The sequence below is a fragment of the Microcebus murinus genome, chromosome 5 (assembly GCF_040939455.1).
Source record: "Microcebus murinus isolate Inina chromosome 5, M.murinus_Inina_mat1.0, whole genome shotgun sequence".
Taxonomy (NCBI): Eukaryota; Metazoa; Chordata; class Mammalia; order Primates; family Cheirogaleidae; genus Microcebus; species Microcebus murinus.
The window spans coordinates 29,554,740-29,567,430 of NC_134108.1; the positions used below are offsets into that span (position 1 = coordinate 29,554,740).

At 35.5% G+C, this 12,691-nt stretch overlaps 1 protein-coding gene across 1 annotated transcript; it reads left to right on the top strand.

Annotated features, from left to right (window-relative positions):
- Positions 1–874: 874 nt before the first annotated feature.
- Positions 875–5,472, top strand: LOC105855523 (trace amine-associated receptor 2). The gene is made up of 2 exons (XM_076002723.1): positions 875–898; positions 4,477–5,472. The coding sequence occupies exons 1-2, from the start codon at positions 875–877 to the stop codon at positions 5,470–5,472; spliced, it is 1,020 nt and encodes a 339-aa protein (XP_075858838.1).
- Positions 5,473–12,691: the final 7,219 nt, after the last annotated feature.

Below are 12,691 nucleotides of genomic sequence, written 5' to 3' on the forward strand. Positions count from 1 at the left end.
CCTTCGAAGTTTCCTGTATGACTGCGCAATTTGCACACCTGTGGCCCTGGGCTGAGTTGATTGAGATCACAGATAGTAGCTGTAATTTTCATTCAAGCAGGATTCACGTGTCTTCTAGTGACAGTGTTATATTTCATCCACATCTGAGGTATCTTGCCTCCCAAAGCTGTCCCATCAGGGCAACATGAACTTTTACATTTCAAAAGAAACAACAAACCAAAATGTGGGCCCTTAAACATATGAGTTGATTTAAACCAGTAACATCTGAGATTTGGGCATATTCATGTGAGTTATTTAAAGAGCTAATTATGCCCAATTCCTCCAGGTCTAAGAAGGCTGATGAAATATGTTCTTTTAATCCTATTTATGCAAATGGAAAAAAAAAGAGAGGAAAGAACGAGTGTCCAGTCTTCTTCTCAGTGACTGGAATGTGAGGCAAGATATGGACTGTGACCCTCTCAGATCTTCCTGAAATGACGGAGGACACACCTCCATTTTTCTTCTTGAACCACCGATCCCATCCCTGTGTGGTTGGGAACAGGCTTCTTAGGAGCCACCTATAACTCAGTGGTTCAGATTTGCTTTTGCAGCCTTTATGTAATAGCAGACTTAGGGCCTTCCCTGCTGTAGGTGACAAAAACATTGGCAAGCAGAGACTCCTGAGAGAATGGAGGAATGGTTTAGGCTCATTTAGCTGTTAAACTTTTGAATGACAAGGTTGTGTGTGTGTTTTTTTTTTTTTTCATTTTCAGATTCAATTCCCTCGAGACTAATTGTTAGGTTATAAATCAGCACAATTCACGTAGATCCATATAAACATTTACGGTGGTTAGAAAAGAAACAAACAATAAAGTTCCTCCGGTAAGGAGTTAAAATGGCGTCTTCCATAGCGCAACAGGTATGTGGTGAATGTGGGGTTATGAGAGAAAGATCTCTGTTTTCTCTTCCTTGAAGTTTTCTCAATCTCAATTTTGTCTTTCAGTTATTAAATTAATTCTATATATTTTCACAGATATGATAAATCTGTTTTTAAGTTTCACATTTTTCATTGATTTATATAACTGTTAATACATTTTTCAATTTTTCACACTAAAAAAAAAAGAAAGAAATTGCCACCCCAATAATGTAGTAGCATTGCTGGTGCATCGATTCTTCCTTTTTGAATTTTGGTCATGTGCAGAGAAAATTTGTAGGAATGGAGAAGATTTTAGAAGGTACAGGGCTTAATATGAATCTATAATAAAAAGCAGAGTCATTTTAATATGTGAACAGGATAATGTGCTGCCTTTTGGCAGTGCAGCATTTTTCTAGGGAAGAATATTTAGAATCCTGGAAATGGTTACTTCTTCATAAGTGCCTGAGTAAATTATTTATCACAGGTGTTCACCTAAGAGAAGCAGAGGGTTAAGACAGCTACTTGGGCTTTTTCCTCATAATCCCATTCCTTCACTTTCTTAGGGAAATCTTTTCTGGTCAAATGTATTCTTGAATGTGGTGTTTGTTTACAAGAAGGAAGGAATGTTTTGGCATTTAGCTTTCCATACGCAGTCAATCTGAAAGATGTGAAGAATATGGTTATTGAAGGGTTTAAAATGATGATAGTTGTCATGTGCAGAAATTATGCCAAATATACCATGAAGGATGTGAGCCTTAAAGGGAATTAAAAATATTGTTTGATAAACTCATCAGATGGTCATCTGCTGTGCCTCTCCCTGCTTTGTGATGGGTGTGTTAGGAATTAAAATATAAATTTAGGCATTATGTGTTTCAAAGAACTTTATTCTAGTACTTAGAGCTAACAGACTAATGAAAGTTTCTGACTGTTAACAGGAAAAGTAGCCAAGCTCTGTACCCTACAATGTGAGACTTAGAAAGACTGAGTATGACTTTTACAAAAGTGGGATGGTAGGATGATTCATAACATCAAAGTCACTAATCCAGGAACATAAAGAAATGTGCAAACAATTACATCTAAAACTGACTGTTGTTGTGGAGTTGCCTTTAGCACAAGAATCGTGTGTGTATATTATTTGTTTTATTGTTATCTCTCTTAGCTTTTTCTTTCTAGGAAATAAAGTGATTTTAAAATAAACCAACCACATTTCTTTTGGATCTCCTGTGCTTTTCCATGAGCATACTGAAGGTGATCCGAATCTCTTCTTGTTTCTAATGCTGCATTTTCTCCCAGTATTTTCTTCTGCTGTAATGCTTAACTAATCAAAAGGTAGCAAACAAGAAATGGCAAGTAGCTAAATATTTTGGTACCAAGGGGATGGAGAAATCTTTCACCTCTCGTTTTTTCCTCCTACCTTTTTTCTGTGCGTATGTTAGGAGGAGTAAAATGCCATGCACTTACTAGAAACCCTTATTTTAGCTGCTAATAATGAATATAGTTTGAGAATTGATTGTACACATCTGAAATTTTTGGTTAAAGATGTTTTGATAAAACCATCTTTTAGGAATAAGTCAATTGTTTCTGAAAACAGCATTTAGAGTGTTAATTAGCAGAGACCTCAAATGGGGTTTGGTTGTGTTCCTATTTTGTGGTATGCAATCACAGTGGTCTCAGGTACAAAGGTGGCTCCTTCAACCATCTTTAGCTCCATTGCACAATCAGGCCATTGGTTCTCTGTAATTAGGAATGGGGCCCCAGAGTGGGAAGAATAAAAAGGATAAAATTGCCTTGGACTCACCATTTGGTAAGAATTGGAGAAAACTTTTAATTTCAAATATGCACTCACTCTCTTATAGCTAAACTTAATTAAATTTTTAAAAATAACTACCCAAATTTAAGAACAAAGTGGTAAATCTCCTTTGACAGTAAACTGAGAACACTGGCTTGTGGGATAAACAATGAAACTAGAAACCCTCTCTTCTCTCACTCTGTCCTCTCCTCAATCCCCTATTTTTCATGTTGTGTTATAGAGATCCCTGAGAATTATGTTTAGAAGGGCTCAGAATACTTACAGCCTTGTGTCTTTTCCTCATCCTGCCATCCATATGGAATAGGTTTTTTTCTCTTCTGTTCAAATCCTACTCACCCACTGAGACCCTGATCAAAAGTCCCAACCTTGCTGGAACATCCTGTCCAGCCCAGACTGAAACTCTCTTGTCCATTTTGATCTTTGGTTGTACATTTTTCCTGGACATTTCTTTGGCCAATGAACCACCACTGAGGTGCAGAATCATTTAGGTCTTAAGTGTTGATGTGTTTTGTTTCTTCAGCTGTTTTGCAGAATCTCTGCCTCCAAGCACTGTGTTCATACTTTCTTGTTCCTTTCTTTTTGTCTTTTATATTGTGGGCATTCAGTAAATATTTCTTGCTCAATTTGTGGTGTGCTTTTACATCACAAAGACTGAGAATTTATTGGTTTATCTGTTAGTAACTGTTTGGGTCTGATATGTGTGAGGTCACTGAAAGCCAGAAGCTTTTCTGTAACATTAAAGGTTCTACTTTGCATATAGATAGTGCTTTTCTCACTAATGTACATTTTTGAAAGGAAATCATCCTAACTCATGAACATGTTACATTCCAAATATACATGTAAAGGATAACATGTGGATTTTTATAAGCAAAATGAACACAGCGGGCCAACATAAGGAGGGCATAAGCTTGTTTTTCTTGTAGTGGAAATGGCTTGCTTTCTAAAAGCTCCCTGGCCACCTGCTTGTAGCCCTCTGTGTGCCCTACACACCAGAACTTGTCAGGCTGTCGCTATAGCCTGTTGTATGCTGCACAGGGCTCTGAGGAAAGACAATGGGTCAGTGTACCTGCTCTTTGCAAAGAAGCGTGGGTAGTCTAGCCTTGGTCTCTGCCTACCTCTGATTTAGCTGCTCTGGCCGGTATGATGCTCTTTAAGTCTTCAGGATTTGTGGAAGAGGATGACTTGATAAGATAATTAGGGGTCATTAAATGATTCTTCCCTCTTGAAACAACCGTAGCATGAAGAAAAACAGTCAAAGCACAGTGAAAATAATAGAACACATGAATGAAACTATTCTCAAATAATAACCTCCTGGTCCCACAAGGCAATAGACCCATCAGATCAAATCTGATTACGTATTCCAGACACATTTGAGAAAGAAGGGCATGTATTGTGTAACAGACCTCTAGTCCTCCTATGCACATAGGAAGACCAAGTATAGTTAGTTCAACAATTTGTTTCTTCTTCTTCTTTTTTAAAATTTCAGACCCTGGCATAAAGTAAGAGCTTACTAAATGTTGGTGGTATAGAGGAAAGGATGAAGTAAGTAATGGTCATTGAAACCCCTTAAGCTAGAATGTCATGAAATTCCAAATAAAGGTTAAGGTAAATAAGTAGGAAAGATCATGCATAATAATTCAGCATAAATTATCTTCCTTGAGTCTTTTATGCCTTTATTGAGTTTTTCTATGCAAATATATATAAAATATAAAACATAAAATATTTTTGTTTATTTTCTGACAAAATTCTATGTGTTCTTGTGTTTTTGAAGGAAACATTCGATTGCTCTGAATATGGAAATGGATCTTGCCCAGAAAATGAGAAGTCCCTGGGTGTCCGAGCTGCCATGTATTCATTTATGGCAGGAGCCATATTCATCACGGTATTTGGTAATCTTGCCATGATCATTTCCATTTCCTACTTCAAGCAGCTTCACACACCAACGAACTTGCTCATCCTTTCCATGGCAGTCACTGATTTCCTCCTGGGATTTACCATCATGCCATATAGTATGATCCGATCGGTGGAGAATTGCTGGTATTTTGGGCTTACATTTTGCAAGATTCATTATAGCTTTGACTTGATGCTTAGCATAACGTCTATTTTCCATCTTTGCTCAGTAGCCATTGATAGATTTTATGCTATCTGTTACCCATTACGTTATTCCACCAAAATGACAATTCCAGTCATTAAGCGGTTGCTAGTTCTCTGCTGGTCAGTCCCTGGGGCATTTGCATTTGGGGTGGTCTTCTCAGAGGCCTACGCTGATGGAATAGAGGGCTATGATATCTTGATCGCTTGTTCCAGTTCCTGCCCAGTGATGTTCAACAAGCTCTGGGGAACCACCTTGTTTATGGCAGGTTTCTTCACTCCTGGATCTATGATGGTGGGGATTTATGGCAAAATTTTTGCAGTATCCAGAAGACATGCTCGTGCAATCAATAACCTGCCAGAAAATCAAAATAATCAAATGAGGAAGGACAAAAAAGCAGCCAAAACTTTAGGGATAGTGATGGGTGTTTTCTTATTATGTTGGTTTCCCTGTTTCTTCACAATTTTATTGGATCCCTTTCTGAATTTCTCTACTCCTGTCGTTTTGTTTGATGCCTTGACATGGTTTGGCTATTTTAATTCCACATGTAATCCCTTAATATATGGCTTCTTCTATCCCTGGTTTCGCAGAGCACTTAAGTACATTTTGCTGGGTAAAATTTTCAGCTCACATTTCCATAATACTAATTTGTTTGCTCAAAAAGAAACAGAATAGACGTATTCTGTATGAGTGAATTGAAGCAAAGAGACTAGAAATTAGAAGAATGAAATTAAAGTGTGTGTGTGCATGTGTGTGTGTGCATGTGTGTGTGTGTGTGTGTGTGTGTGTGCACAACGGTATTATTTTGGCTTGCATAGAAATCTCTGGGTTTCTAAGACTCAAGTAAAAAAAGGAATCTTTTCTTTGAGCCCAAACCTCTCCAACCCCTTTTCAAAATCTTTCATACATCTGTTACTTCCACGTAGAGAGAAAAGAAAGAAAATTAGAAAAGTAAAGAGAAGATGAGAAAAATCCAGGAATGGAAGAAAGAGGACGCGTGAAAACTTTCATACTATCCAAAAGGGATCAAAACGCAAGCTGAGTTTGACCTCTTTCACCACCACACACACTTTGTATGACGTTTCCATTTATTTAATTTTTATTCCTCAGTGTCTGATCAGAGGTATTAATATTTTGACACACCAACCACTAAGAATTATAGGTAAGTAAATCTGGTAATAATAATTTCAAAACCCCCTATGCTGTCAGGAATCAGTAAATTTTTAGCTGAAAAGTTAAGCTTTTACTAGATTTTACTGTTGTGAGATTAAATGTTTTTCAAATAAAAGAAGAAACGGCAAACTGTGACTGAGGCCACTGACTCTAGGCAAGTTTTCACTGATGTATCATCTTTTTTTTTAATTTATTTTTTTATTTCTATTTTTATTTATGTATTTATTTTTTGAGACAGAGTCTCACTCTGTTGCCCAGGCTAGAGTGCTGTGGCTTCAGCCTAGCTCACAGCAACCTCAAACTCCCGGGCTCAAGGAATCCCTCTGCCTCAGCCTCCCAACCAGCTGGGACTACAGGCATGCGCCACTATGCCCGGCTCATTTTTTTTATATGTTTTTAGTTGGCCAGCTAATTTCTTTCTATTTTTAGTAGAGACAGCGTCTTGCTCTTGCTCAGACTGGTCTCGAACTCTTGAGCTCAAATGATCCTCCTGCCTCAGCCTCCCAGAGTGCTAGGATTATAGGCGTGAACCACCGGTCTAATGTATCACCTTAATCACAGCAGTTGGCAATTTTCTATTTTATTACCAGTAGAATTCTATTCACTGTCTTCCTTTCTTCTAGGCTCATCCACATTTTGGATTGCTATTTGATATTCTGATATTTAATAAATGTAAAATATCTACAAAAAAAGTTGTCTTTTGAGTCCATCATTCCTTTTCTCTTAAAAAAAATGTATCTTTTTTTGAATAATAAGTAGTGGGAGGAGAAAGCAAAGAAAAAAACTATTAATTATAAGTTGAGACTCATTAATAACTGATGGGCTATGAGCAATGCTGTGTTGGTATATACCTGTCAATACCTGACTTGCAAGAAAAAAGCCCTGATTTGTAGAGTTTGATGATTTCCATAGGACAAAAATTTTAAAAATCGTCTTCCTATAACTGATTTTAAGCTATAAATGTAATATCAACTGGCTCTCAAAATCCCTGAAAAATTAATGATCTATTTTTTAAAATAAACATGGGTAATTCCAGTACACTACTGGCTGCAATCTCTTTAATGAAAAGCAAAGTAGTATAGAAGAAAATTGGTAATTTTAGAATATTTGAATTGTACTGAGGGTAAGTATTGCCTCCTGAAGTTTTAGTTTCAGATATGCATGTATGGGTGTGTGTTGGTGTGTTTATGTGTCTTTATATATGTAAGTGAACTGTGTCTCACTGAAATATTTCTTGTTTGATTCCTTCATTTAAGTCTTATCAATGAAAAAAGTGAGTTTCTGAGAAGGGAGTAATTAAAGCCAGGTGCAGTGATGAGAACTAATCTGGTATGCTGGATACTATTGAGTCTATGTGTTAACTTTTCTTAATGAAATGATAATGTTTATGCTGTTTTAGTATAAACACAAATACACACACACAAAGACTTTTTGTCCTCATTTTAAAAGACCCATTGCTTAAAAATGAGTAAAATAGATTTTAGCCTTACTGTAAGGTAGAATTATTTAAGCAAATATTTATTAAATTTATTTCCCAATTTATTAATATATGACTTTGGAAAATAAAACCAAATGTCTTGGTTGGAGGTTGCCTGATGTCATTTGCTGGAGTTTGTGATTGTCCTTATTACAATGTGGTGATGTTTATGTCAGTGGAGCTTGTTTATGCAAGTGATTATAGACAAAATAAAAAATTTGCAACACTATGCGGATCATAAAGTTTCTTATGATGATTTTTGCTCTTTTTATTAGGATCCTAGTAATATTTTAAAGCATGCTTCAAATAGCTCTTCTGTAAAGTTTTGCTAAGTTATTTTCCTTTCACTGAAACAGATGATGTTCTCTGTGCTTTCTACCTTTTTACTGTGCTTTTTCCCATTTCGGAATGTAATCACCCTGCCTTGTTTGCTAGGGAAGACAATAGAATGATCTAACCTTCTATATACTTGCCGCCTCCCACCATTCACTCTGCTTTCATTTCCCAGGGTTAGGAAAGGCATCTTCCTCCGTACCTAGATTTTTGTTGGAAGTTATAGATGAGAAAACTGAGCCTGGGAGATATAGTGATTTACAACTGGATTATACAGCTAATTATTAAATATAAAAGCAGAAATAGAACCTAGCTTTCTTGACTTCTTATTCTATATTCTTTGTTTACTGAACTAATATTTCAAAGATTTGTGACACTTTAACTGTTTTTTTTTAAAACTAAAGGTTTTAGTCAAATTCACACAAATAACTGAAGCAAAAATAAATCCTTCTCTCCCACCCCAATATCTTCTCATTACACTCAGGAATCAAAATGTAAACAGAAACCTTTTGTGATTCAGACAATTATTCCTCCTTTGGATATTACCCTACATTTAATGTAGCCTACGTATGTCTGTGTATTTTTAATATATGGAGGTTTTTGTACCTAATCTTTCCAGAATGACCATAAAATCAATGCAATTATTATCTTTCATTTGGAAAGAAACTGAAAACTGTCTGAGACATTAAAAATACACAGAGTATTTCAATATCCCTTGAGGAAGAGAGTTAAAAGAGAGATCCCACTGGAACTCTGCAGTTAGTGCCTGTCTTGGAGCTCCTGGATCTAAGTTCTCCAGTCCAGTTCTCTTGAGAGCTGAAGCAAACTTATATGAATCAGGTCTCTCAATCCTGTACAGGAAACTTTCCAGAATTTCCTGGTATCGCACCTGCGAAGCCACCAGAAGAGGCTCAATGATTCACAACTAACTTTTCAGGAGAGGGAAGGTACAGGGTCAATTAAAAGAACTGGAAACGTTCTATTCTTTTTATAATCATTATTGATTTATTCTCTTCTTCAAAATAATTGAATAGTAATAATTAAGTTTTATAGAGAATCAGAAATTGTTGCAAATAAGGTGCAATAGTGAAGGTAGGGCTTTTCTTAACTGAAAAATAATTATTATGATATTTCAGCAAAACGTCTTAAATTTTCCATCAAAATTTGTTTGACAAGGTTTGTAAATTTCTATGAGTTAACATATAATGATGTTTTTGTAAAGTACAAGAACCGTATAAGGTATGACTCAGTAAATGTAAGGTACTTGGGTATTTCAATAAGGCTAAAATGCACTTTCCTCCTTGGCATTATAACTCAATAACAAAATTACTTGTTATACACTACTTAAATCACTGCCAGATACTACCACATATTTCACTTTTGGTATTTTTTCCCCCTTACAAGCAGCATTTACTGAAGATATTCCGTTGTTCCTTGCTTCTCAAAAGTATTTTCTCATTTCAGGTAAAAAGAGTGTTCAAATTGAAAATGCAGTCTTTCTGTTGTCTAGAACAGTTATCGAATTCGATGGGCATAAAAATCACATAGGTATCTTGCTAAGATGTACATTTTGGGATGGGTTTGAGGTTTTTCCTTTCCAAGCCACTCCAGGAGATGACAAGGTGGCTGTTTAATGGATCATACTATGATTAGCAAGGGCTAGATTAGAAGGAACTAGAAGCACCTGAAGCCATAGACTTTCTTGCTGCCCAGATAGATCAGAAATGAATTGTTGCTCGTTATTAGAGATGGTGGGAGTTTCACCGGCACAAGAACCAGGAGACCTGGATTATTATGCTAGTTCTAGCATTTAGTAGCAATGGCTACTTCTAGACTTCAGTTATCTCGTATACTTGAAGCAGCTGGGAGGAGGCAGTGAAATGTGCTTGTTGAGCAATTTAAAAATTTAAGACACCCAGAACTTCTATTGTTAACTAAGTTTCATTTGTAATAGTTTGTATTGAGAGGGGGTTTACTACTTTCTAAATAGCATTTGCCGTTTTCACAAAGTTTTAATCTTTCCCAAACCAGATGTCTGTGATACCATCAGACAAGATGCTTATTAAGTAGGTTTCCATGATGTGCTGGAATTAGCTTCTTTCCACAAGAATTGAACAAGCAGTTACTAGTAACCTGCCTTGTACTAGTAACCTGTACTTGTAATCGGTCTTGTATCAAGTGTTGCAAGGGTTCCCAGGTTAATGGGATGTTATCTGAATTTTCAAGAAATTTACAGTTAAGGCAGTGTGCTAGAAGAAAGAAACAAAGATATTTGAAATCATGGTCAGCTGTAAGATGAGGAAGTGAAACCACCTGTCTCTAAGATCGTTGGCTACCCCAACGGTCTATATAGATTAACTCCAACTGGGAGAGTCAAGAAAGGTTTCTGGATGGAAATGATATTTGTGCTGAGCCCTGAAGTGTACAGAGATGAAGAACTGACAATTGGATGAAGGAAAAGGAGTTGGCCCAGCCCTGGAGTAGGCATTTGCAGGGCAACGGAGAGACTAGCTGAAAGTGGCCGGAGAATTGTAGACTGAAGGAAGGAGAGGCTACAACCAGGGTTTCCACGTATACAGAGTCTTAAAAGGTACATTTACAATATGCAAGACCATGTTCTGATGTGCTAGTCAAAATGTGCTTTCCCTTTTGTTTCCCAAAAAATAAATAAATAATTTAGATCAATTCTTCTTGCCCCCCCTCCCAACATATTCTCTGATACTTAGTTTTAGTAGAGATTTTTCTCCTCTGTTAGTTTTCAAATAATGCTACGGTTTGTAGCTAATTATAACAGAAATGCTTTGGTTTTCATGTTCACTTTTCCCTCTCTCTGAAATGGAAGTTGCTCTGCCTATTCTGTGTGTGTATTTACTATCATTTAAAATATGTTTCCTGTTCCCAGCTGATTTTAAGAAGACAACATTTTCAAGATATCATCTCTGCTTATTGCCAACTGTCATATGTTTTTGTAAGGCTTATTTATGAACTGTGAGCTATTTGGGATAAATAAGTTATTTATATACCATATTTTATTTTTCAATGTTAAGATGTGTAAACTACTATATATAAAATAGATTTAGAGGAGAAATGTTTGCCTTCTGTTTTAGTTTTCAGTGGTACATTTGAATATAGTCTACTGATTGTCAATCCTGAAATAGCTTCCAAGTGCTTTTTGCTATTGCCATCTTTAAATATTCATTGTAGTTTATATTAGATATTAGCAAATTAACCAGAAAAAATCCAATATTATGAATTTTCATAAATGTCAAACCTTTCTTTATCTTTCCTATAATACTACAGATACCATTTACACTTTTGTAGTAAGTTACTAGTCCATATTGTAAAATTACTCATGAAATTGAAATGCTACCTTATTTCATTATTTCAACAAGTTTCATTAAAAGTTAACACAATTCTGCGCTTTGGATGAAATTTACTTTTAGACTAATAATAATTTTGGTGCTTTGAAAATAGAATTTATATTTGAGAGATCAGTTTTTAATGGATTATATAAAAATTAGCATTATTTTTTGACCTGTAGCAAGAGAAATAATGGAGCAATCATTGCTAGGGTTAGTTCTAGGTCCTAAAATTGGTGCAGGTTTTGACAAGAGATTCTTCTTTCTACCTGGTACACCATAAGTAGGCATTCAAAAGAGCCTATGGTTTGTAGAGTCTAGTTTCAAATTATATGTGGTTCCACTTAGCAGTTACCTAATCAGCTAAAATAGCTTAGACTTCAGTCTTAAATTCCAGGAAGCATGGGGCAATCAGAGTTTAAGGGAGAAAAAGGAAGCACATTATATTTATGACATTATCCAAATTTGTGTTCAAATGAGAAACTTAAAAATTTGCATCTTAGTACATTTAATTTGAGTTTGCATATTGAAGAACTGTAACATTAATTGCTTATATCTTCCTTTTTGCTAATCTTTCTTATCTGTTTTTCAACAAAGAAAAATGAGATAAAATCATGATTTGGATAAATTTATATATTCATACATATATGTGTAAGTGGCAATTGTAAGTTATTTACACAAATATTTAGGTCCTGGAAGAGGAGTCTGTGTTATGTCAATGGTGATGCATGTTTTATTTGGTGCCTTATAAATAGCATGTACAAATACCTGCCACTTTTGTTAGAACCATGATCATAGTCTCCTATGTATTGCATTTATACTTTAAAACCATGAAAATTATGTTCTGCACCTAGAGTTTGCTGTTAGACAAACTCTGCCTCTTACTGAAATGAATGTGTCCAGCCTATCAAAGATTCTCTTCAATAAGCTTTAACTCTATGATATAATCTTGCATTGCAATTCTGACTTTTTGAAATGTATATGGCTTGAGATATGCCAACTTGGAAAAAAGGAAAAAGGAAAAGGTCACAGTGGGAAATTATTTAAAATTATTAATATTTGAACATTTTCAACTTATGAAAATGGCAATTTCATAGAGGCTATGTGGATCAACATAATAGATTACATGGAAGCCTAAAAAAACAAAATTGAAAGAGATGCCACAATTCTTATAAGGAATAGCAAGGAGGAAGGTAGGAATAATGTTAATGACCTCAAATATCTAAACAGGCAACTTCCAAACTTATAAACAAGTAATAAAACAACAAAAGTTTGTTTGCAAATCAATCATTTGGAAATTAGAATATAGTTTTCCAAAAGAACATTGTTAGTTTGTGAAAGCTGGTTAATGAAGGATTTATTGAGTGCTTACTTGATAGATGCCCTGCTTTTCATACTTTATCTCTAATATTTAAATCAAATGTGTGAAGATGGGTGCATTATCTCTATTTTATAAGGGAGGAAACTGAGGCTTGGGGACATTGAGCTCTAAGTAATGTGGTTAACTTGCTCTAAGTAAGTAATGTGGTTAACAAGCAGTGGAACTAATAAT

What these genes read in the sequence shown, in the direction of transcription:
- LOC105855523 (XM_076002723.1), top strand. Translation starts at nt 875, where the DNA reads ATGGCGTCTTCCATAGCGCAACAG. An exon ending in CGTCTTCCATAGCGCAACAG is followed by an intron (nt 899 to 4,476) that starts GTATGTGGTGAA and finishes GTGTTTTTGAAG; the next exon opens with GAAACATTCGATTGCTCTGA.